The sequence below is a fragment of the Lepus europaeus genome, chromosome 12, assembly GCF_033115175.1.
Source record: "Lepus europaeus isolate LE1 chromosome 12, mLepTim1.pri, whole genome shotgun sequence".
Lineage (NCBI taxonomy): Eukaryota > Metazoa > Chordata > Mammalia > Lagomorpha > Leporidae > Lepus > Lepus europaeus.
This window is the reverse complement of record NC_084838.1, coordinates 99,660-125,683: the sequence shown is the minus strand read 5'-3', so window position 1 is coordinate 125,683 and position 26,024 is coordinate 99,660. Positions and strand designations below refer to the sequence as shown.

Below are 26,024 nucleotides of genomic sequence, written 5' to 3'. Positions count from 1 at the left end.
TCCCTTAGGAGAGCATGGGAAGGTGGACACATGCTGCACCCAGATCACGGACACGCACATCTGTGTATATACCATTGGCCACACAGCCTTCCGTGGGCCACACTCTGCCCCTTGTGTCTCTTTTCTGGAATGTTACATACCCTAAAGTGTGTTTCTCCCTTGAAGATGATCGATTTGGGACTGCTGCTACACCCTGGAGCCTATTTCCGGGATCTGTGGAACATTCTGGACTTCATTGTGGTCAGTGGGGCCCTGGTGGCATTTGCTTTCTCGTAAGTAACCACATCTGCTCTGGGTCCAGTGGGCAGCCCCGAGAGTGATGACGGAGGTGGGGATGAGGGAATGAGGGGGACCCTCCATGGGGTGTGTTGGTTTCGTAACTCCCCATATGATGCTTCCCCGTCTCCTCGGGTGGGGCTGTGTGGGGTCAAGAGGCCTCAAGGCCCATCTGTCCTCCTATAGCTCATGGTCTTGGGATTGGGCATTCAGGCCTCTGGCATGTTCAGCATCTGCCCTGTGGGGTTGGGGTACCTCGGAGACCTAGGAGACCCTGGAGACATGGTGCTTTCTGCCCATCAGAGCTGCTGGGCATCTTTGTGCTAAGCTGGGAGGCTCCCTGAGTCCCTGCTGAAGGTGGAGCTGAGGGTAGGCAGATTCAGTTTTGTGTGAGCTAAGGTTCAGAGACAAGGAAGAATCCCTCCACCCCCGGGCATGGAGGCCAGACCCCATGGGAAGGGTCTCTTCTCTGATCCCACGGGGAGGGCTGCACCAAGACAGAGGCCTCCTCTGTCCTGCCAGCACCACTGACTTTGTTCTCTTTGTCTCCCTGTTGCTGGACTCTCGGTAGGAGCTTCATGGGGTAATGCCTCCCCACACCCGTCCATCCCACCCCATACTGCCTGACCTCATGACACACCCACGGCCCTCCAGGGTTGTTTCATCCCCAGCCTCGCCCTTGCTCATCCACCTCCACTCATCTGGGCTGCATGCTGACAGAGCCATGTCAGGCCACATGTTCCTGCCATGCCTCTGGGGGCTGGGGCTGGGCAAGGTCCCCTTGGGTGAGGAGTTGCTCAGAAGGCAGGGTGTCCCCAGGACGCCTGCTCCAGGGCCAGGACATCAGGCTGGAGGGCTGTGCTGGATGTGGGTGGGCACTTCCTGCGTGCCATGGTCCAGAATGCTGGACATCCCAAGGGACTACCCCCGTGGCTTGTCCCCAGAACACATCTTTCCTCTTGGCTGTCCACACTGGCTCCTGCCACACCGAGGTTCCCCTGGCTGTCTTATGGGCCGTCTTCCTGTGATAAGGGAAACAGGAGCCTTCAGAGTCAGAGATGGCCTGGCTAGGAGGAGGGAAGGGGTGCAAGCAGCTGGGCAGCCTCAGGGCAGAAGAGGAACAGACCCTGAGCTGGCACAGACCCCAGACCCTGCTGCCTCTGCCCGCCCAGCTAGGTCTGCAATCTCCTGCTGCTGATGATGGGAAAGCTGACTGGGGAGTGTGTGCCAGGGCTGTGCTGGGACCCAGGAATTAGCCGAGTTTGGCTAATTCAGGGATGGTTGACTAGGATTCCAGAATGTGGGCTGGGGAGCCTGCGCCGTCCTTCTCCCATGAAAGAGGCCAGGGCTGCCGCTCACACTCCCTGCTCAGCCCAGAGCCTTGCTGGAGCCCAAGGATGGTATAGCAGGTGGGTGGGGGGAGGCCCAGGCCCTATAGGCAGCAGCTCCCCAGGGACCCTGGCTGAAGTGGCCTCTGAGCTGAGTGGGTAGGACTCCCCCACCCCCACCCTGCTTCTGAAAATCAGGCCTGCAGGACAGGAGGCCTCACCAGGATGCTGCTGACCTGGGCTGTGCTGGTGGCCTCTGTGAGGGGCTCTGATGCCCCCATCCCAAGTTTTCTTCTTCTGGCCTCCCGTCTGATGGTCCTCCCTTTGTACCCTGTCTGCTGCTTTCCTGGTGGACTTGCGTCCTCTCTGCTCCTGTCTGTGTGTGGCTCTCTCCTCCCCATTCCTCCCTTTCTACCCGCCCCCAGGTGTGTCCATCTCTGTGCACCTGGGCCTCTGGCACGGCCTCTTGTCTGATGCTGTCTTTCTCAGGCTGCTTCTCAGCCCTCTTCCTCTGCATCTGTCTCTCCTCTCCCAGGGCAGAGCCGCTCAGGCCCTTTTCTCCCTCTACCTAGTGAAGAACAGGGAAGCACCTGTCCTACCAAGGGGCCCAGCAGACCTCTGTTCCTGGGTCTCTCTGGCCTCTTGACCCCAGAAGCTGGTTGGGCGGGGGGTGTTTGGAGCACACTGGGTGCTGCTCAGCGGCTGTTGTTACCTCCCTTCTGGAGGCTCAGCCCTCCTGATCTGGCTGTCCTCAGAGGAGGCCCAGCACAGGCTGCCCATGGGGAGAGGTACAGTGGCCTCCCTGCTCCTGGGGCCTGGGACCCAGACCCTGGTGGGCTGCCGGGGCAGGCAGGACACACCCACACCCCCTGCCTTCTGCATCTGCGGCTTCTCCCTTCTAGAGGATCCAAAGGGAAAGACATCAGCACCATCAAGTCCCTGAGAGTCCTGCGTGTGCTGCGGCCACTCAAGACCATCAAGCGGCTGCCCAAGCTCAAGGTTGGAGCCTGAGGGTGTGCTGTGCATGTGGGTGCACCCTCGTGTGTGTGCACACACCTGCTTGGCGGACTGGACCCCTGCAGCGTAGGGAGGAGGGGCTTCCCAGGGCAGAGGGTATGCAGAGAAGCTGGAAGAGGCTGAGCGTTGTCCTGAACGCCCATGATAACTGAGCTAGAGCCAGGCACTTCCTATGCCAGAACTTGTGTAACCCTCAGACATACTCAGTAAGTTCTCTTACTAATACCTTGGAAATCCAAGATGTTGGGCAAAGTAGAACCTGTGTGGAGGGGTGGGCCAGGAGGTGAACTGAGAAGGTATCCACTGGCCCTCTGGGTCCAGGGAGGTATGGCAGGTGAGGAGCTCAGTGTGCATGGGCAGTAGCTTTGTTTGCAGCTGCTGGCATCTGGCGTGTGCCATGCAGCATCCACAGTGTCACCTCCTCAGCTCTGAAGCGGCACTGGGCATGCTGAACATCCAGAGGTGGAGGGATCTGAGAGAAACCCAGGGGTGCTGGTGAGAGACAGCAGTCACCTTGGGCCTCATGGCCACAGCACTGCTGCTTTGTCCTCTGTCTGCCCCACCGCTTTCTGCAGAGGGGCAGCAGCAGGGTGGGAGGCTGGCTACCTGTGTACAGTCCTGAGGCTCCCTGGGCTCTCTCCTGGTCCACTCCGTGCTGCCTCCCGCCCTGCCCCCTCATACTCCACCATCCTCCTGCAGGCCGTGTTTGACTGTGTGGTGAACTCGCTGAAAAACGTCCTCAACATCCTGATCGTCTACATGCTGTTCATGTTCATCTTTGCCGTCATTGCCGTGCAGCTCTTCAAAGGGAAGTTCTTCTACTGCACGGACGAATCCAAGGAGCTGGAGCGCGACTGCAGGTAAACCGAGGCAGGGTGGGGGCCTCTCCACGATGCAGAGTGCCTGCAGTTTCCCGGAGCCATGTAGGGGTGGTCCCAGGGCTTGGAGGCGCCACTGCAGAGCAGCAAGCACCCTGTGTGAGGCCTGCAGGTCCCAGCAGAGGGGAGCATGCCCCTGGGGCCACCCAGAGGCTCCCAGCACTTCCTTCTGAGCAGGGTCAGGGCCGGCCACGTCCCGAGGTTGCCCTCTTCTTGCCCCACACAGGCAGGGAGCTCTCAGTTGCTATGGAGCCATGACTCCAACCCTAGAGATGCAGGCTGGGCGATATGGTCTCTAGGCCACCTGTCCAGGCAAACCCTCGGTGCTTCCTGGGCCTGGCCCTACCCTCAAAGCCGCAGGAGAGGTGCCTGTGAGAGGAGTAGGGGCAGTAGAGGCAGTGCAGGCAACGCGGGCAGTCACCTCTGGCTGTGCAGCCATCTTGGTGGTGTCCCGGAGCTGATCCTCCCACTGTGTGACAGACCAGCATGGGGCTGTCAGGTGTGGTCATGTCTGCTGTCCATGTGGCTACTGTCCAGTGCGTATGCAGAGTGACTGTCCCCAGCATGGAGACCTCCCGCTGCTCCACGTGCTCGCCTGCTCCGCGTGCTGCCTCTCAGCCTCGGGAGGGTCTGAGAGACTTGGTGTGCATCTTGCTTGCACCAGTGTGGTGACAGTGAGACTGAGCCCCTTCTGCTCAGTGGCTTGGCTTTGTTTTGTTTTGCTTCCCTGGGAAATGCCTGAGTCTTTGCCGGTTCTCCTGGGTGGGTTTCTGTCTCTGGCTGAGAAGCAGGATTCTTTGGGGCCTTTATCAGCTGATAGATTGCACTCTCTCCCTGTGCCTGGTGCTTTCCACTCTTTCAATGGTGTGTTTTAAATATAAGTTCTTGACTTTAATGTAATCTAACTTATGTTTTTTATTCTTTGTATGTTGCGTAAGAAGTCTATTCAAGGTCAGGGATGTTTTCTTCAGGAGTTTTGTTTTTGCCTTTGGCATTAAGATCTGCAGTCTCTTTGGGGCTGATGCTGCTGTTTTGTGAGGAGTGGGCAGCAGTGGCAGCTGACCTAGTGCCACTTATTTGCGAAGATCATCCTTTCCCCGTTGTAATGGGACCTTTGCTTTTTTTTGTTAAGATTTATTTATTTATTTGAAAGGCAGAGTTACAGAGAGGCAGAAGCGTGGGGGGGGGGGGGCGGGGGATGGTCTTCTATCCGCTGGTTCACTCCCAAAATGGCCACAGTGGCTGGAGCAGGACCAATCTGAAGCCAGGAGGCAGGAGCTTCTTCCAGGTCTCCCATGTGGGTGCAGGGGCCCAGGCACTTGAGCCATCTTCTACTTTCCCAGGCTATAGCAGGAAGCTGGATTGGAAGAGGAGCAGCCAGGATTCATACTGGCGCCCATATAGGATGCCAGCACCATGACGGCTTTACCTGCTATACCACAGCGCTGGCCCTGAGCTTTGCTTTTTTAGATGACTGTTGAGATGTAATTTGCATACCTGCCTTACATTTCATTCATAGACTCCATTTGCAGTGTACAGTGAAGTGCAGTGCATACAGTCATCACCACAGTCAAGCCGAGAGCATTTCATCACCTCAAAAAATAAACAAACCTGTACCTTTTCACTGTCACCTTGCATGTCCCCATGCCCACCCTAAGCAGCCACTGATCTCTCCCCATGTTCTGGGCATTTTATGCACGTGGAATCTTTCACCGTGTGGCTTCTCCTGGGTAGTGCCGTGTCATGGGCCACCATGCACCTGCATGGCTGAACGCCTGCTCTGTGAAGTCACACTCCGTTTATTCACTCGCATGTTGGTGCATGCTGTTTCCCCTTTGTGGTTACCAGGAGCACTGCTGCTGCAAACGTGTGCACAGGTTTCCATTTCTTCTAGTTGTACACCTGAAAGCTAGAGCAGGCAGTGATGTGGACACTCTGAAGCCCTGCGGACCATGTCCAGAGGGACTGGATCCATTTGTATTCACACCAGCAATGCACAAGGCTTCCTTGTTTTCCCATTTCACGGGTGTGAGAGGGCATCTCCTGTGGCTTTGGTGTGCTGGTTCCCTGATGGCCAATGACTTTGAGCATTTTTCATGTACTTATTGCTGATTTCTGTTTCCTCTGGAGAAACGTCTGTTCACAGCCTATACCCATTTTTTTAAAATTTTATTTATTTATTTGAGAGGTGAGAGGGAGAGACAGAGAGAAAGGTCTTCCTTCCATTGGTTCACCTCCCCAAATGGCCACAATGGCCAGCGCTGCTCCGATTCAAGAGCTTCTTCCAGGTTTCCCATGTGGGTACAGGGGCCCAAGCACTTGGGCCATCTTCCACTGCTTTCCCAGGCTATAACAGAGAGCTGGATTGGAAGAGGAGCACTCAGGACTAGAACCAGCGCCCATATGGGATGCCGGCGCCACGGGCAGAGGATTAACCTACTGTGCCTCAGCACTGGCCCCCCCTTATGCCCATTTTTAAATATTGTTTATTTTAATTGTTTGTAAACTCAAGATCGTGGGTGGGAAACATCCGGCCCACAGGCCATGTATGAGTCCCATGAAAATGGTTTGGTCTGATTCCAAGATGGCGGAATAGGAAGGGAGTTTACTGCTCTAGTCTAGGGGAAGATAGTTTTAAAAATGTGGAGAGAGTGCAGTCTCAGGGAAGAGTTAGGGAGAAAACAGCAGAGGAAATCCCAAACAAATTAGAGGGACACTGTGGATCTACATGGAGAGTGTGGGCACACACAACTCAGGGCCCCAGTAGCCAAGAGCCTCAGCACCAGCTCTGGAGTGAGGTGAAACCAGACTGCAGCAGCCCAAGCCACTGGTGATAAAGCTGCAGAATCTGGCTTGGAGCCCTGTGGAGGACAGTGTACCTGCAAACCTAGAGGGAAAAGCAGAGGGGGGGCACATTTCTCTCTCCCCAGCCACCCAGCACCAGTGTTCTGTAACTAGCCAAGAAAGGGTAGGTACCGTTTTGGACGTATGTGCCAGCTGTGCCAGCTTGTGTCTGCGTGCGCCAAGCAACTAGCCAAGAGGAGTCACCTGAGCAGCGTGGAGAGCTGATGGAGCTGAGAGCTCAGGACTGTGGGAGGCTTGTGTGCTGGGACTGTGAAAATACTGTGGCTGCATGGGAGGCCTCAGGGTGTGGCTGGATCTTTGGACACTCACTGTGGGCAGCTCCACACACTAGTGGCTCTCTGATCCCTGGTGAGGGTCATTGCTACGGCATCCGTGCTTTCACCAAGGACTGCACGGATCCTTTGTGTAGTTCTTGTGGCAGCACAGATGAAAACTGCACCCACTGGGGCTGGTGCCCAGGCACTGGTCTCCTTGCAGGAGAGAAGGTGAGCATGAGACTATGCCAGCAGAGCTGAACCAACCTCCGCTTTGATTAAAAAAAAATTTACCATGCACAACTTGGGTGTCACCTTAGACGCTCCTGTCACCCTGGAGCACTGAACAGAGCTCCCTGACCACACCCAGCACACTCCTCTGGATATTCACTGAAAGAGTGGCCACTCCAAAATCCACAGAGGCATAGACCAAAGATAAAAGCTGTCAGAGGAAAACAACCAACCAACCAACCAACCAACCAAAAACAAGTATCTCCACAAATGCCTAAAAGTAAATGCAGAAATTCAACAAAAAGAATAAGGAAGGCAACATGATGCCCCCCCCTCCCCAAGGAACACAACAATACTTCAATATTAGAATGTGGAGATGAAGAGATGGAAGAAATGCCAGAAACAGAATTTTAAAAATTGATTGTAGGATACCTAGAAGTAATCAGAAGTAAATCCACAAATTAAAGAAATCCATACTTCACACAAATGAAATTTTCTCCTGCAAAATTGAGATATTAAAGAGAAATCAAAATGAAATATTAGAAATGAAGAATTCAATTAATCAAATAAAAATGTGGTAGGAAGCCTCTTAACAACAGACTCGGAGAGGCAGAAGAAAGATATCCAAGTTAGAAGACAAATATCTGGAAATTTTACAGTCAGACCAGAAAAAAGAAGAAATTAGAAAACCGCAGTGTTGGAGATCTATGGGATGCTATCGAGTGACCCAACATATGGGTCTTAGGAGTTCCTGAAGGCGTGAAAAGAGAGAATAGATTAGAAGGCCTTTTTAGTGAAATAATTACAGACAACTTCCCTAATTTGGAGAAAGAAAGGGACGTTCAAGTACAGGGAGCACAGAGACCTCCTAATAGACATGATCAGAAAATATCCTCACCATGACACATTGTAGTCAAACTCTCACAGTAAAACATAGAGAAAAGATTCTAAAATGTGTACGAGAGAAACACCAGGTTACTTTCAGAGGATCTCCAATTACTCACAACTGACTTCTCATCAGAAACCCTACAGGCTAGGAGAGAATGACAAGATATACTCCAAGTCTTAAGAGAAAAAAACTGTCAACCCAGAATTGAATTTGTCACCATCCCTCCAGCCCTACAAAAGATGCTTAAGGATGTGCTATACATAGAAGCACAGAAACATGATCATCACTATGAAAGAAAGTGAAGACAGAAAATATCCTAGTAAAGGTATAAAAGAAATCCAAAGTAAACAATAGGAATATTTATTGAAAGTGGCAGGGCCAAATTGTTATTTACCAATAGTCACTTTTAATGTAAATTTCCTGAACTCTCCAATTAAAAGATACAGGCTGGCTGAATAGATTAAAAACAACAAGACCCATATATTTGCTGCCTACAAGAAGCACACCTCACCAACAAAGATACACACAGACTAAAAGTAAAAGGATGGAAAAAGATACCATGCTAACAGGAACCAAAAAAGAGCTGGAGTTGCTGTCCTGTCACCAGAGAGAAGTCTTAGGGTTCTTGTCTTTGTGCAAGAAAGAACTCAGGCGTGAGACAGAGAGCAAAGTGGCAAGGTTTTACTGGGAACAGGGCTTCTGTCAGAACAGAAGGGACACAGAGAGAGTGCCCAGTCACTGAGACTGGGTAAAGCAAGGTTACATGGTTAAATGCAGAGAACACCCCTAGCAGGCCAGGCAGGTGGCTCAACAGAGAGCTGAGCAAACAGTCTGTATTTAGACTGGGCTTATAAGGGAAAAGGGGTCCAAGTTTCTCTTTCCCCTCCTCCTCCTCCCCCTTCCCCTCCTCCTCCTCCTCCAAGACAAAGGGTTTGCTAAGTGTAAATTAGGAAATTCCTCCCCAGGTTTGCTGGTTCTGGGCAGAGGGGCTTCTCCCTAGGGTACTTGCCTTGGAGGTAGGATGTGATGGTTTTAGTGCTCTATGTTATCAGGCAAGGTAACCCATCTGGTGCTCCGGAAAGAGCTGGCCCATGGGAGAAGGTCTGGGACACCTGGAAGGTTATCAGGGTCTGGGCAGGATTTTTTTTTATTTTAATTTTTATTTGACAGGTAGAGTTATAGACAGTAAGAAAGAGAGACAGAGAGAAAGGTCTTCCTTCCGTTGGTTCACTCCCCAAATGGTCGCAACTGCCGGCTCTGTGCCGATCCAAAGCCAGGAGCCAGGAGCTTCCTCCTGGTCCCCCATGTGGGCACAGGGGCCCAAGCACTAGGACCATCCTTCATTGCCCTCCCAGGCCACAGCAGAGAGCTGGACTGGAAGAGGAGCAACCGGGACTCGAACCAGTGCCGTATGGGATGCCAGCACTGCAGGTGGAGGATTAACCAAGTGAGCCATGGTGCTGGCCCTGGCACTGTTTTGAAGTGCAGCTGCTGGGCTCCTGAAGATGCTGGTTTCCTCAGACCCCTCTCACACGTAGACTGATTTCTATCTTCCTACCTAACAATCCTAATATCAGACAAAATATACTTTAACACAAAAACTGTTGAAAGAGCCAAAGAAAGGCACTATGTAATGACTAAGCGATCAATTTGATAGGAAGATGTGATTATAATAAACACATAAGCATCCAATTACAGGGCACCTGGCTATTTAAAAGAAATGTTGATGGATCTAAAGGGAGATGTAGACTCCCATACGGTAGTAACAAGGGACTTCAATACACCATTTTCAGCAATGGACAGATAAACCACACAGAAAATCAGCAAGGAAACAACAGTTAATTGACACTTATAGACCTAAAGGGTATCTACAGAAGTTTCATCCTACAGTTTCAGAATACACATTCTTCTCACCAGCGCATGGAACTTTATCTAGGCTTGACCACAGGCCAGGCCATAAGACAAGTCTCAGCAAATTAAAAAAAATCGAAATCATACCATGCATCTTCTCTGACCACATGGAATGAATCTGGACATCAGTAACTCAAGAATCTTTAGAACATATGCAAATACATGGAAATTGAACAACATGCTCCTGAAGGAACAGTGGGTCATAGAAGAAATCTAAAGAAAAATCAAAAAATTTCTGGAAACGAATGAAGACAACAGTGCAACATGTCAACACTTGTAGGATACAGCAAAAACAATGTTCAGAGGAAAGTTTATAGCAGTTGGTGCCTACATAAAAAATTGGCAAGGCACCAAATAAATGAGCTATCAATGCATCTCAAGGACCTAGAAAAACAAAAACAAACCAAACCCAAGTTAGTAGGAGAAACGAAATAATTAAAATTAGAGAAGAAATAAGCAAAATTGACCCCCCAAAAACGAAAAGATTAGTTAAACAAAGAGCTGCTTTTGTTGAAAAATAATCAAAGTTGACACACCACTGGCACAACTAACCAAAAAAGAAAAAAAAAGACTCAAATCAATAAAGTTAGAGATGAAAAAGGAAGTGTAACAACAGATACCGCAGAAATAAAAAGAATCATCAGAAATTACTACAAAGAGCTTTATGCCAACAAATCAGGAAATCTGGAAGAAATGGATAGACTCCTGGACACATACAACCTACCAAAATTGAGCCATAAAGACACAGAAAACCTAAATAGACCAATAACCAGGATGGAAATTGAATCAGTAATAAGGACGCTCCCAACAAAGAAAAGCCCAGGACCGGATGGATTCACTGCTGAATTCTACCAGACATTTAAAGAAGATCTAACTCCAATTCTTCTCAACCTTCACAAAACAATTGAAAGGAAGGGAATCCTCCCAAATTCTTTCAATGAAGCCAGCATCACCTTAATTCCTAAACCTGAAAAAGATACAGCAGAGGAAGAGAATCACAGACCAATTTCCCTGATGAACATAGATCTAAAAATCCTCAACAAAATAGTAACCAATAGAATCCAACAGCATATCAAAAAGATCATTTACCCGAACCAAGTGGAATTTATCCCTGTTATGCAGGGATGTTTCAACATTCACAAATCAGTTAATGTGATAACATCACAGCAATGAACTTAAGAATAAAACCATATGATTATCTCAAAAGGTACAGAGAAAACATTTGATAAAATATAACATCCTTTCATGATGAAAACCTTAAGCAAATTGGGTATAGAAGGAAAATTCCTCGGGGCCAGCGCTGTGGTGCAGCGGGTTAACGCCCTGGCCTGAAACACCGGCGTCCCATATGGGCGCCGGTTCCAGTCCTGGCTGCTCCTCTTCCAATCCAGCTATTTGCTATGGCCTAGGAAAGCAGTAGAAGATGGCCCAAGTCCTCGGGCCCCTGCACCCATGTGGGAGACCGAGAAGAAGACCCTGGCTCCTGACTTCAGATCAGCGCAGCTCTGGCCATTGCAGCCATCTGGGGAGTGAACCATCGGATGGAAGACCTCTCTTTCTCTGCCTCTCCATTCTCTGTGTAACTCTGATTTCAAATAAATCTTTATTTAAAAAAAAAAAGGAACACTCCTCAACACAAGGCAATTTATGACAGACCCACGGCCAGCATCCTATTGGATGGGGATAGTTGGAAGCATTCCCACTGAAATCTGGAACCAAACAGGGATGCCTGCTCTCACCATTGCTATTCAATAAAGTCCTGGAAGTTTTAACCAGAGCCATTAGGCAAGAAAAAGAAATCAGGGGCAGGCGCTGTGGCACAGTGGGTTAACGCCCTGGCCTGAAACACCGACATCCCGTATGGGTGCCGGTTTGAGTCCCACTGTTCCTCTTCCAATCCAGCTCTCTGCTATGTCTGGGAAAGCAGTGGAAGATGGCCTAAGTCCTTCAGCCCATGCACCCACGTGGAAGACCCGGAGGAAGTTCCTGGCTCCTGGCTTCAGATCAGCGCAGCTCTGGCCATTGTGGCCATCTGGGGAGTGAACCAGCAGATGAAAGCGCTCTCTCTCTCTCTCTCTCTCTCTGTAACTCTTTCAAATAAATAAAATAAATCTTTAAAAAGAAAGAACAAGAAATCAAAGGGATACAAATTGGGAAGGAGGAAGTCAAATTATTTGACTTCCTATTTGCAGATGACATGATTCTATATATAGGGGATCCAAAAGAATCCACTAAGAGACTATTGGAGCTCATAAGAGAGTTTTGTAAAGTGGCAGGATATAAAACTAACACAAAAAAAATCAGTAGCCTTTGTGTACATAGATAATGCCACAGCTGAGAAAGAACTTCTAAGATCAGTCCCATTCACAGTAGCTAAAACAACATTAAACACCTTGGAATAAATTTAACCAAGGACATAAAAGATCTCTTCTATGAAAATTACAAAACATTAAAGAAATAGAAAAAGACAAAAAAATGGAAAAATCTTCCGTGTTCATGGATTAGAAGAATCAGTGGCATCAAAATGTTCTTACTTCCAAAGGCAATTTATAGATTCAGTGCAATACCAATCAAAATAGCATGGACAGTCTTCTCAGATACAGGAAAAACAATGCTGAAATTCCTATGGAAACACAGGAGACCCCTAATAGCTAAAGCAATCTTATACAACAAAAATAAAGCCAGAAGCATCACAATACCAGATTTCAAGACATACTTCAGGACAGTTACAATCAAAACAGCCTGGTACTAGAACAAAAACAGATGGATAGACCAATGGAACAGAATAGAAACACCAGAAATCAATGCATGCATCTATAACCAACTTATCTTTGTCAAAGTAGCTAAAATCAATCCCTGGATCAAGGTCAGTCTCTTTGGATTTCCATATGCAGAAGTATGAAGCAAGACCCCTACCTTACACCTTACACAAAAAAACCACTCAAAACGGATCAAAGACCTAAATCTATGACCCAGTACCATCAAGTTACTAGAGGACATTGGGGAAACCCTGCAAGACGCTGGCACAGGCAAAGAGTTCTTGGAAAAGACCCCAGAGGCACAGGCAGTCAAAACCAAAATTGACAAGTGGGATTTACATCAAGCTGAGAAGCTTCTACGTTGCAGAAGAAACACTCAGCAAAGTGAAGAGGCATCAGCAGAATGGGAGAAAATATTTAAGAACTATGCAACTGATAAAGGGTTAATATCCAGAATCTATAGGAACTCAACAACAAAACAGACAACCCAGTGTCGAAGTGGGCAAAGGACCTGAACAGACATTTTTCAAAAGAGGAAATGCAGATGGCCCACAGACACATGAAAAATACTCAGGTTCAATAGCCATCAGGGAAATGCAAATCAAAACCAAAATGAGGTTTCACCTCACCCCCTTGTTAGAATGGCTTTCATATGGAAATCAACAAACAACAAATGCTGGTGAGGTCCCCTAATCCACTTTTGGAAATGTTAACTGGTGCAGCCACTATGGAAGACAATATGGAGATACCTCAGAAATCTGAATATAGACATATGATCCAGCCATCCCACTCCTGGAAATTTATCCAAGGGAAGTGAAATCGGTATATGAAAGATTTATCTGTACCCCTGTGTTTATTGCAACTCAATTCACAATAGCTAAGGTATGGAATCAACCCAGTTGTCCATCAACTGATGACTAGATAAATACATTTTGGTGCATGTGTACACACTATGGAATACTATTCAATAGGGAAAAAATGAAATACTATCATTTGCAAGTAAATAGAAGCAACTGGAAACCATTATGCTTAGTGAAATAAGCCAGTCCCAAAAGACAGATACCATATGTTTTTTCAGATATGTGGTAACTAATAGTTTACCTTAAAGTGGAAAACTCAGTAGCCCTGCAGCAGACTGAGGTTTGGTTGGTGGCTTTGGTGGCCCACGAGTGGCGTTACAGACAGCTGGGCAGCTCTGCTCTGACCCTGCAGGCTCTTGTGCACTTTCCTGGAGGCGCCATTGGAAGCACAGAAGCTTTAAATTCTGAGGCAGCTGTTTCTCTGTTCCTCTTTTCCTCTCATGATGTTGGTGTCCTAAGAATCCATTCCCACCTAATGAGGTCGTAAAGATTTGCCCTGATGTTTTCCTCTAAGATTTTTATACATTTAGCATTTAGGTCTTTATGTTTAGGTCTCTAATCTGGCTCAGGCTCATTTTTGATATGGAGTGGGGTGGGGTCCAACTTAATCCCTTTGCTTCCAGAAGGAGTGGCCGCGGCTGCCCCAGCGCCTGGCGTTGCAGACCTCTCACGTGGAAGGGTGCCCCTCCCACATCAGTTGGCCATGGCCACATGCTCCACTTGGAGCCTTCGCCTCTAACCCGCAGCCCCCTCTGCTCGTGTCCCCAGGGGTCAGTATTTGGATTATGAGAAGGAGGAAGTGGAAGCTCAACCGAGGCAGTGGAAGAAATATGACTTCCACTATGACAACGTGCTCTGGGCTCTGCTAACGCTCTTCACGGTGTCCACGGGGGAAGGGTGGCCCATGTGAGTGCTCCCTATAGCAGGCAGGCTGTCAGGGCCTCCCCCACCCCTGTCCCTGTGGTGCAATCAGGGCGCCTCCCCTGCCCCACCCCGACCCTGTGGTGCGGTCAGGGTCCCCCCCATCCTTGTGGTGCAGTCAGAGTCCCCCCACCCCTGTGGTGTGGTCAGGGCCCCACCTGCCCCCTCCCTGTGGTGTGGTTAAGGCCCCCCCGCCCCGTCCCTGTGGTGTAGTCAGCACCCCCCCCTCCCCCCCGGTCCCTGTGGTGCGGGTCTCGAGGCCTTTCTCCACCCGGCCCAGGGTGCTGAAACACTCTGTGGATGCAACCTATGAGGAGCAGGGCCCGAGCCCCGGGTACCGCATGGAGCTCTCCATCTTCTACGTGGTCTACTTTGTGGTCTTTCCCTTCTTCTTCGTCAACATCTTCGTGGCCTTGATCATCATCACCTTCCAGGAGCAGGGGGACAAGGTGATGTCCGAGTGCAGCCTGGAGAAGAACGAGGTAGGTGGGTGCCATGTGGCTGCTGGGATGGGAGTAGACCGCGGCATGGGGGTTCCTCACTGCCGCCATTGGCCGCCAGCATGGGCTGGGCCTCTTCCCCCATGGAGCGAGAGGCTGGGTTGGGTGCGGGTGTCCTGCACTGCCTCAGCTTGCCTCCTGCTCTCAGGCTGTCCGTGAGAGTGAAGGAAGGTGGGTGAGTGTGCAGGAGGCGGCAGGCTCCCAGCGCCTTGGTGCTCCCTTCTCCCCGTGCAGAGGGCTTGCATCGACTTTGCCATCAGCGCCAGACCCCTGACGCGGTACATGCCCCAGAACAAGCAGTCGTTCCAGTATAAGACGTGGACGTTCGTGGTGTCCCCGCCTTTTGAGTACTTCATCATGGCCATGATCGCCCTCAACACTGTGGTGCTGATGATGAAGGTGCGTGCAGCCCCCAGGCGGCAGCTGAGGCTGAGACAGCCACTGGTGCCATGGGACCCGCTGCTCCGTGTGGTCTATAGGCTGAGGCGGTGAGAAGGTGCTGGAGACCTTGAGGGAGAGCAGGGAGGGGCGTCCCCTGCCTGGGCTGGTGTGGAGTCTTGTCCGGCCCCTGTGCTTGGGCAGGAGGCTTTGGTGGTTCTGGGCAGGGCGTCCTGGGGCTGCTGGGCCCAGGATGGATGGCCTCTTTCCCCGGGCAGTTCTACGATGCGCCGTACGAGTACGAGCTAATGCTGAAATGCCTGAACATCGTGTTCACGTCCATGTTCTCCATGGAGTGTGTACTGAAGATCATCGCCTTTGGCGTGCTGGTATGTGCCGTGGCTCCTTCCCTGCCCCTGGTGGCCTGCATCCTGGCTCCTCCTGTGCAGGGTGCAGCTGGGATCTCCCAGCCCCCAGCGCACATGTGGTGCCGTCTGCAGCTGCACTGACTATCCCCAACCCAGGTCCTGGGAGACAGGCGGGGCCAGGCCCCTCCTCTCTAGACACACAGCTCTGGGTTCTGTACCTGCCCTAGCCCAGAGATGTCTGTGGTGTGTGCTGTCACTGGTCGTGTGCCATGCTTCCAGTAGCGGCCTGTCTGTCCTGTGCCCTCAGCCCTGTCCTGATCAGCTCCTGGCTCAACAGAGCCCTCACAACCACTGCCTCACTGTACCAACTGTACCAACACTGCCTGTACTAACCACCTTTTCTTTTTCCTTAGAACTATTTCAGAGATGCCTGGAACGTCTTTGACTTTGTCACAGTGTTGGGAAGTATTACTGATATTTTGGTAACAGAGATTGCGGTGAGTAGCATTTCCTGTTCCCTCCAGGGCCCCAGAGTGGTTTCCTTCCAGAAGGTGCTCCCCTCAGTGCATCCCCAGGCCCTGCCTATGCTGCTGTGGTCCTTGGTTCCCCAGGAGACCCTGGAGAGATGGAGCCACTCTCCAGAGCTGGAGCTTGGGGGCTGGTTGTGCTCTTGGCAGGTGTTCTTCTTTGGGTGAGAGAATGGTTCCCAAAGGCCTTCCAGGCTGGTGGTCTGGGACCACCCAGAGCTGTACGGCTGACTGGGGAGACAGGAATTCTTTACCTTTGTGCCTCTAACAACTCGGTATCAGAATATATAAACCAAAATAAGTGAGGAATTAGGTTTCGCATGCCAGGTCTGTTGATGCAGGTGGATGTACTGCCTCTGGAGATGCCCATTCTTAGCTCACATACATGGATCACTCCCAAAAATTGACTGGCGCTGGGGACATGAACTCGTCTCCGCAAATTCCAAAGAATCAGAATCACAAAGCAGCGTTCTTTAGGTTTAACACACTGACTGGGAAATAAGTGGCAGAAAATCTCACTGTTGGTTTTAAGTTGGATTCTCTAGGAATCGCACTGAAGTGAGGATTCCTGTGAAAGCTGTTCCCAGGAAAAGCTGGCAGGGGGCATGGGAAGCAGGCTGGGGACAGGAAGGGGCCCAGTCCCGGACATGGATGTAGGTCATCTCCTGGGGGCCTCTGGAGACAAGGACTGGTCACTTCTTGGAGCCCTCTCGATGGGGACAGGGAGCTGCACTATTACCTGTGTGCCTGCTGAGGTGAAGGGTGCACCTGCTGTGTTGATCCTGAACCACTGGCTCCCTGCATGCAGGTGGAGTAGGCTTTGGTAGCCCCAGCAGTTGGGACTCCAGGACCATTGTGCACCATCGTAATAGGACCAATTGGGAGGCCCAGGGCTTTTGCCTGACCCTGCTGAGCTTTGCCCACTCCTCACACTGTGTACATCCTGCTCCTTCTTCAGGGTGGTTCTGGTCACAGTCTCTGGGAGACAAGCCGGAGTTTCCACTGATGTGTGGGTCCTGGGGGGCTAACGTCCATGTTGTTGCTCCATCACCTTTCTGACCTGTGGCCAGCCTGTGCCACTCTGGTTGCTGGCCTGATGAGGTGACCAGGCCCTCACAGTAGCCCAGGCTGCTGCCTGCCATTCCCTTGTCTGACCCTGGGTGCTGTAACCCTCTGATCACGGTCCAGACGGGACCTGGAAGTGTCCAAAAAGGTTCCAGTGAACCCCTGAGTTCCCACCCAGACTTCCCCCTGCCCCTGTCAGTGGTCAGGGCTGGCACCTCTGGGCAGTGTGGTATGGTGTACACTGGTGGGCCCTGTGGACATCCTGAGTTAATGTCACATGGAGTCCCATGTTGGGTAGTCTCTGATTCGAGCCCTCAGACACCATTGCCGACCAAGGCGCTGTATCAGGCAGACCCACACTTGAGCTGTGGCTGCATCCTGCTCGAGCAAACCCCTGTCCTCTGTGGGGGTCACTTCAACCCCATGCGGCCCAGTCACACACACAGGCCGAGGATTGTCCTCTGCTCACGGCCTGTCAATCACATGGTTAGTGTTGGCCTTGCTGAGAGATTCTTGGCCATCACAGTCACGCCATCCAGGAGTCTACTCTGTAAATGAGGGGACTGGTGAGGACCCATCTGGGTGACAGTCTGTTGGCCAGCTCATCCCAACACGGGTTTCAGTGCTCCCTGGTGGGAATCGGCTGCAGTAGGTAGATCTGCACACGGGGCCCATGCCCAGGGCCCATCTGGGTGCCTCCTCGCCAGACCCCATTTGCCCTGCCTAGGATACTGCCATGCTTAGCCTGAGCAGCCTGTTTGTCCACTTGAGCAGGGGCTGCCCAGGGACACTGCCCAGAGCTATGCCTCACCTCTGTTTTTCAGATTGTCCTGCAGGGGCCCTAGGGAGACCTGTGCCATTGCAGCCAACCCACCCATAGCTGGGCATGAGTGCTTCCTTCTAGTGTAGCAAACCCCCCACCAGGCAGCAGCAGGGCCAAGCTGAGGAGGCCGAGATGTGCAGTGGGAGGGCTGGGCCGGCCATCCTGTACCTGCCCTCTATACTGGCTTAGGTTTGGTGCTAGGGGCCCATCTCCTTGTTCCCAGAGCTGCCTGGGAATATGGCCACTCACCACTGCGAGGGGACACTCTGAGGTCCTAGACACTGGTATGGGCTGCAGCTCCCATGGGGGCCAGGAGCGAAGCATTGGCCCTCTCACTGGTGCTGCTTTTCTGCCTGTCCCCTGCTGCCTGGTGGCCGTGCAGTATCTTCACCTACCACACACCTCTAGTTTCATGGGAGCAGCAGGGTCTTGTGGCCCAAGCTCCAGGGCCGATGACAGCACCACGTAGATTTGCCTCAGAGCTCCTTCCCCAATGTGGCAGGTGCACAAATCCTTACAAGATGCATCACTCCAGCCCTGGAGTGCGCGTGGCGCATCAGGTCCTGTGCCCCAGTCCTACCTGTCACCAGCACCGTGGGACAGTCAGGGGTCAGGGGCCAGGCCACAGTTGTCATAAGGGAGCGTAAGCCATGGGCCTGGGGAACATGTGTTCACCTGGCCTGCAGCTGTATCCCAAGGTCCAGAGGCAGAGCAGGTCAGGTCTCATGCAGCAGCGAGTCCTGACCCTGCTTTGGCCTGGTCCGCCAGCCATTGTGACCCTGGTTTCCTGCACGAGCAGCACTGGTGAGCCAAGTGAGGGTGAGCTGTGGAGCACCGCTCTGACTTCTCTGCTGCACACAGGGTGCAGTTGTGTGATTGGGCACTTTGGCTGGGGCATTGGTGTCCAGGAGCCCACTTGGCCTTTGCTATTGTGTGGTGGCCCATAGTCCACCTGCCAAGAAACCAGGGTTCTGCCAGCTGTACTTGCCCCTGAAGACATATCTGGGACATGGGCGGGGCTGGTGGACACACTGGGCCTCCTGGGAGGTGGCCTGGCCTCTCTGTGTCCATGCTCTGCTGTGGGGCCCAGCACTACTTCAGCCTCCCAATGTTGATGTTGGCTTGGACCTAGTTCCCAGCAGCCTTCTCTCTAGAAAAGGAGTTGGATCTATTTGTCCCATGCTTCAGGGCCCTTCTCTCCTGTAAGCTGTGGGCTTTGGCTCTGAAAATTGCCTGTGACTGGGAAGCTTGCAAGGGCGTGGTTGTCCACAGCAGTGTTGCATGAGCCTTCTGGTCGTCCGTGCTGACCACTTTGACCCCATACACATCAGGCAGTGGCCGTTGGCCGCCCTCTGTGTCCCCTGCTTTGCTCTAGGAGAGCCGTGGTCTGTGCGCTGTCACCAGGGTCTTGTGGGTCTGTGTGCTTGGTTGCTAGTTCAAACCTGCTGTGCACTGTGGTGATTCTGTCCAACTAGCTAGGCTGTGTTTTGCTTGTCTCTCCAAATGGCTGCAACAGCCAGGGCTGGACCAGGCCAAAGCCAAGAGTTTCTTCCAGGTCTCCCACACGGGCAACAGGGACTCAAGCACTTAGGCTGTCCTCTGTTGCCTTCCCAAGCACATTACCAGGGAGGTGGATCGGAAGTGGAGCAGCCAGGGTGCTGGTATTGCAAGTGGCAGCTTAACCCGTTGTGCCACAGCACCCCGATATCAGCAGTAGTAGCACCCCAGGAGTTGCTGCCACCTCACTCACACCAACAGAGGGAGAATCTGGCCAGCGAGCAGTGCCCACGGGCCCCATCCTGAGAGTGCTTCCAACTGGGGCCAGCTGTATTAGGATCAGGCTGTGGCTCGAGTGTGCCTTCTTGCAAATGTGGTGGTGAGGAAGGGAGACACTATCAGCAGTTCCATGGAGTGAACTTTTGGCTCATTCCTGCAGGGAAGCTCTGGGGGTAGTGTGGACCCCACCTCAGAATTGTCTGGATCAGGAACGGAAGAATGCAGCAGGTTCACCTCCACCTGCAAAACAGGTTCTGGCAGTCTGTGGGAATCCTTGCATCGGAGGCAAGGGCCAGTGTGAAGCCTCCTCCAGCACAGGCATCCCACGTGGCTGCCGATTTGTGTCCCAGCTGCTCCACATCCCATCCAGCTACAAGCTAATAGCCTGGGAAAGCAGTAGAAGATGGCCCAGGTGCTTGGGCCCTTGCACGCACATAGGAGACCCAGAAGAAACTCCTGGCTCCTGGCTTCAGCCTGGCCCAGCCCTGGCCATTATGGCCAACTGGGGAGTGAAAGCTCGTTGGGGGTGGGTGTAGTGAGCTGGAGTGCTCAGAGCAGAGGGTGGGGTCAACACCTTTGAGGGCAGGACCTTCTGGATAAGTCATGGGCCAAGATGGAATAATAATGTAAATTAGAAAATACGTCCAACTGAAATACAATGACAGTGCTGCATATTTAAGCTCCAGGGACACAGCAGGACAGGGTGCGTATCCAGGCCAAGGTCCACATGGTTTGTATCCCCAGACTCAGCCACTGCATATAGAAAATATTTGAAGATAAATAGTGTCTATGTTGAACCTGTAGGATTTTCCCTCTTGCCATTATTCCCTGCACAATGTGGGTAGCAGCTATGTGCATAACATTTACCCTGTAATCCAGAGATGACTCACAGAGTGCAGGAACACTGTGTGGGCTCTGTTCAGGGTACACCGTTTTCTGTAGGGGATTTGAGTGTCCCCTGCTCTTGGCGTGCACGCGGGGTCCTGGAGCCAGCTGCCCCAGAGCACTGAGGAATGACTGTGTTTTCAGGAGGTTCAGTCTTAATGCTTCCTGAAAGAGTAAAAGGCATTAAGCACCTAACAAGTCAGAAAAAGAACAGCAGGATAAGCTCAATAAAGTAGAAGAAAACATAGGACCAGAAGTTACAGAAGTAGGAAACATAAGCACAGCAGGAAAAAATGAAGTCTAAACTTGGTTCTTTAAGGACTTAAAAGTGGACACAACCCGGCCAGATTAACCACAAGGGAAAGAAAGATCAAGTGGATGTGGAGAGCTTGTGCCATGTACTTGAAAACTGAGGCGCACAGAATGCTGAAAATATATAAATAAAATCTGACAGGTGAAAATATAAGAACCTCAATGGTCTTATTAAAATACTAAAGAAGTTGAGTTGGTACACAATTTTCCCACACCAAAAAAAAAAAAAAAAAAAAAACCAGCAAATTCTAATGGGTCTATGTACTAGGTTTCTATCTAAAATACAAAGAAATATGGTTCCAAAATTAAATTCTTCCAGAGAATAGAAAAAGAATGAACATTCCCTAATTTTAAAAGACATCATGTATAGTGGTGAAATTCAGAAAGAATTCCCTTTAAAACCAGAAAGGACAAATGCTTGTCAGTGCTGCTTTCAGCATAGAACATGAGATCTCCGTGAGTTCAGCCTGCCTCTCCCCCGGTCGGAGGTCATCACTTTTGCACACTGCTCTGTGCCCAGAGCTTGGAGCAGTGCCGGCCACTTTGCAGGTGGTCAGTGAGCACTGAGTGAAGAAGCCAGGAAAAAACAAAGTGCATGAAGGTGAGAGCAGGCAAGCAGCATCCCCACCAACAGGGAGAGCCTCACCAGGAAACCCGGCGTGACCAAACACTGACTGCCTTGGTTAGCAAGTTTGCGTCACAGTCAACAGTCCTGAGAAAGAACCTCACGGTGTAAGTGTGCGAGACCTTTATGTAGAAAACTATTAAAATTTATTGAAAGACATTGAAGAAGACAAGGCTAGGAGTTACAATCATGTGAATAAATTGGTAGTCAGTTTCATAAAAATTATTGATTTCCCCCAAAGGGTCTGCAGATTCAATGCAGGCCCAGTAAATATCAAAGTTTTTGTTTTTGTGTTGTGGAACTTCACAAACTACTTCTAAAATTTTTTTTTTTTATTTTTTAAAGGCAGAGTTACAGAGAGAGAGAGAGACTGAAATACATAGAGAGAGATCTTCCATCTGCTGGTTCACTCCAAATGGCTCCAATGACCAGGGCTGGGCCAGGCTGAAACCAGGAGCCTGGAAGTTCTTCCGGGTCTCCCACATGTGCGTAGGGGCCCAAGCACTTAGGGTGTCTTCCACTGCTTTCCCAGGCACATTAGCATGGAGCTGGATGGGAAATAAAGCAGCCAGGACTCAAACAGGATGCCGGCACCTCAGGTGGCAGCTTCACCCGCTAAAGCTCAAAACCGGCCCCAACTGTTTCTAAAAATTCTAAGAGCAGAGATTCCCAAACAGCCAAGAGATATAGAAGAGGAAGAGGCTGGGTGGCAGGTGCACACACTGACACTGCAGAGCTGTGCTGATAATGGCATTGGCTGAGGGACAGCTACACGGGCAATGGGGGGTCAGAGCTGTACTTGCGGGAACTTGGTTAGGACACTGCTGACTGCAGCTTAGCGGTCAGAACAGCAACGTGGGAATTGATTGGTGTCCACAAAAAATAGACTTCAGGTGGATGAAAGGCTTCAGTGTAAGAAACAAAACTTTCAAACTCTTAAAATTTAAAAAGTTACCTTCAGGACCTCAGGATGGGACTGGTGTGTTAGTGCAGACGTACAGAGCCCAGCTGTAACTGAGGAATTGCAGTTTCCCCCATCGTGCCTGTCCTGGGCCTGTGCCTGGGAGGGGCTGGTGAATGGCCTGGGTGCGGGGGAGCAGCTCCATCAGAGCAGGGCTGTGCTCTCTAGAGTCAGTAAGGTAGGGCGGGTGGTGGGTTGTGTAGAGGAGTGATGTGGATTTTTTTTTTTTTTTTTTTTTTGACAGGCAGAGTGGATAGTGAGAGAGAGACAGAGAGAAAGGTCTTCCTTTGCCGTTGGGTCACCCTCCAATGACCGCTGCGGCCGGCGCATTGTGCTGATCCGAAGCCAGGAGCCAGGTGCTTCTCCTGGTCTCCCATGCAGGTGCAGGGCCCAAGGACTTGGGCCATCCTCCACTGCACTCCTGGGCCATAGCAGAGAGCTGGCCTGGAAGAGGGGCAGCCAGGATAGAATCCGGCTCCCCAACCGGGACTAGAACCCGGTGTGCCGGCGCCGCAAGGCGGAGGATTAGCCTGTTAAGCCACGGCGCCGGCCCTGATGTGGATTTTGAGATGTAGCTCTGGCTTCTCTTTTGAGAACGTGGAACAGGGGCAGGGGAGGAAGCAGCGTACTCCGGTTTGGGGTGGTCATGACTAATTCAGTGCCAGTCGTTTATCTGGGGGGGAATGGTGGTGTGAGAGAGGGCAGGAGGTGTGTGATTCAGGACGTCTGCGCCGTGAGTGGCCGGGGCTGTGTCTGCGGGGGAGCTCTGGGTGCACCGAGCAGGCCGGGTGCTCTGTCAGGTGACAACATGCAAGGGACTGCAGAACACGAAGTCTCTGGTGCTCCTGGCCTGAGCTGAGTCCCTCAGAGACAGATGTAGAGGTGGACACAGTGTCAGGCCTGGAGGGACACAGGCCGGCAGCACTGCTGCCGTGAGTGCAGTGGGTGAGAAGCTGCTGGGGCTGGGTGCAGCTGGAGAGCAGAGCAGTGGACCAGCCAGGGACAGGTGTGGAAGAGGAGCCAGGAAGGCCTCAGGCTTCCCATCCTGAGCACTTGGAAGGGTGGGGATGAGGAGTGTGTGCAGAGTGCAGAATGGGTCTGCTGGGAGGCTCCAGGTACAGTTTGTATACAGTGGGTTTGAGTCTCCTGTCAGCCTTCCCAAAGGAAGTCTGGCCATCCCTCGCAGCTGGGCCCTGGGTCCGGGTGTGGAGTGAGGTCAGCGACGTTGAACTGGGATTGGCAAAAAATGGCTTCTGATCCATGAGACTGCGTGGGATCAGTGAGGGGCTGGGACCCTCTGGCACCTAGATAAATAAATAGAGGTGAGAGTGGCCAGGCTATGCCAGTTCCAAAGTGGAATATGCAAATGGACAATTAGTATAAGGAAAGATGTTCCACTTTATTTGTAATCAGAGAAATACACCCTGAAATGGCATTGAGATGCCACTGATAATACACTCGTTTGTCAGGCATTGGAAAATCCAGCAACGCTGAGTATTGGCAAGGGTGTGGAGCCCCCCTTGGTGTACCTGTTTTGGGAAGTTTGGCAGAACCTGGTGGGTAGAGCATCCAGAAGCCCAGGGGTGGGTCCCAGAGCACGTTTACCCAGCTGACTCTGAAGGTGGTCCCCACAGGTGTTCACAGTGGCTGAGACTGCTCTGTGCTCCTCAGCAGGAGGAAGCGCCACATGCAGGTCTTTCTGGGGAGCAGTGTCTGCCCGCTGTCAGAACACAGGCAGAGAAAGTGCCGCAGGGTGACCCCGATACCGAGCTTAGTAACAGGCAGATGCACAGCGCACTTGGTGAGTTTATGGTAAAACTGTAAAGACAAGCAGTCATTAAAAAATTAAGAGCAGTCTTCAAATCCAGAGAAGAGGGATGGAGACACGGTCAGGAAGGGCTGCAGAAGTGGTGGTGGCGTCCTGTGTATCTGTGTTTGAGAGAGAGAGAGTATGTGTGTGTCAGTCACCCACCTGCTGGTTCACTCCCCGAATGCCCACAACAGTCAGGGCTGGGCCAGGCTGAAGCTGGGACTGGGAACTCCATCTGGGTCTCCCACACAGGTTGCTGGGACCTGACTACTTGACCTGACCTCCCAGGGTACAGCAGTAGGGAGCGGGATGCAGGCACCCCAGTGTAGTCCAAACACCCACCTGGTGTTCCTTTCTATTTGTTTTATTTTCTTTAGGATATTTTTACATATTCTCTTGTTCATGTGGTATGTTTCATTGTTTTTGAAAGTTAATGATCTGAGTAATCCAGGCAAACAAGCCAAAAACTGCCATCCCCTCACGGTGCAGTGCCATCTCCCGGTGTCTGCTGTGCTTCAGCCCCAGGGTGGCTTCAAGAGGAGCTGGCTCATGGAGCTCCTCACACCTGTGGGCCTCCCCTCGGAAACCCGGTCGGGTCACAGCCGTGGGACAGTCGTGGGAGTTTCTATACACCTGCACCTTCTTCCCGGAGCGGGTGGGGGTCCAGAGTTCTGGCTTCGGGGAGAGGTGGGGGTCAGGCAGGGGCACCTTGCTGATGTCCCAGACATGCAGCGTGGCCCTGGTGTAAGGCAGCCAGCTCCTGCAGTGTAGCAGCTGAGTGCGTTGTCCACCCTCTGGGTTGCTTGTGCTTGGATCGGGCCCTGCTTCAAGCAGGCTCTCCCTGGCCTCCACCGTCAAGCCTTGCTGCTCTGAGAAACCAGCTGGTCCGACAGCTCGGCTCCTTAGTAGCCACCACTGCCCTTGGCGCCCAGGCCGTGGCCCTGTGCACCTGGAGGAGACAAAGGAGGCGTCCCGGATTGCTGTGGTCGTCTGTCTGTCTGCTTCTCATTCAGAGCCACTTCATTGTTTACCTCGTGGACATCCTTTTTTTTCTTGGGCAAAAATATGAGTGTCAGTTTCCATCTTCAACTTAAAATCGAAACAGAGCAACAGTCTTAGCCAGGGCACCAGAGGGAGAGGGCTCCAAACGTGCATAAAACTGACATTGATTTCTTTGCCTGGAAATAAAAAACAAGTGTCTGTGAGTCATCTTTGGATTTGCATTATAAACAAGAATGCAAATGAATGCCACCCTGTCTGCATCACCCAGATTTCAAACTGTGTTTTGATTTGATGCATTTTAAGAAAAAATGTGCAGTTTACACAGATCTGGAGATTTTCTAGTGAAGTATTCAGAGTTTGAGTTTTTGCTAGTTCTGATGACTCATCTTCTCTTTTGTTTCCTGTTTTTGTTCTTGACGTATCCTAACCTACCTGCTGACTCACGCCATCCAACCAACATACAATGCGAAAACCCATGTCTCCGTCTGTATGTTGCGTGCCGCTGCTCAAACCACCCCAATCTGTAAATAACCCGCAAATGTCCATCCATGAAAACATCACATACAGGAAAGGGTTGGTCTCGTGACTTTAAGTGGTTCTTGCTCACCCTGCTCTGCCTGCTCCGCTGTCCTCTACACCCTGCGCTCCGTGTGGCTGGGCTCACCTCTGGCCTCCTGTGCCCCACCCCAGCTCCTGGGGAGGCAGCAGCAGTGCTGAGGGCCCTCCCAGGAGCTGACTGATTCTGGGGGGGTTTCTGGAGTGGGCAGTGGGTGATGCCTTGGGGAGATTTCCTGTTGGGAATT

At 51.5% G+C, this 26,024-nt stretch overlaps 1 protein-coding gene across 1 annotated transcript in view; it reads left to right on the top strand.

Annotated features, from left to right (window-relative positions):
- The window catches only part of CACNA1B (calcium voltage-gated channel subunit alpha1 B), a 197,268-nt gene that overhangs the window by 126,660 nt on the left and 44,584 nt on the right, over positions 1-26,024 (top strand). The window contains exons 24-31 of the mRNA XM_062206823.1: positions 166-272; positions 2,507-2,603; positions 3,321-3,481; positions 14,037-14,174; positions 14,470-14,671; positions 14,924-15,088; positions 15,346-15,456; positions 15,849-15,932. Coding sequence (XP_062062807.1) covers positions 166-272; positions 2,507-2,603; positions 3,321-3,481; positions 14,037-14,174; positions 14,470-14,671; positions 14,924-15,088; positions 15,346-15,456; positions 15,849-15,932 — 1,065 coding nt within the window. The remainder of the gene's footprint in view (positions 1-165; positions 273-2,506; positions 2,604-3,320; positions 3,482-14,036; positions 14,175-14,469; positions 14,672-14,923; positions 15,089-15,345; positions 15,457-15,848; positions 15,933-26,024) is intronic.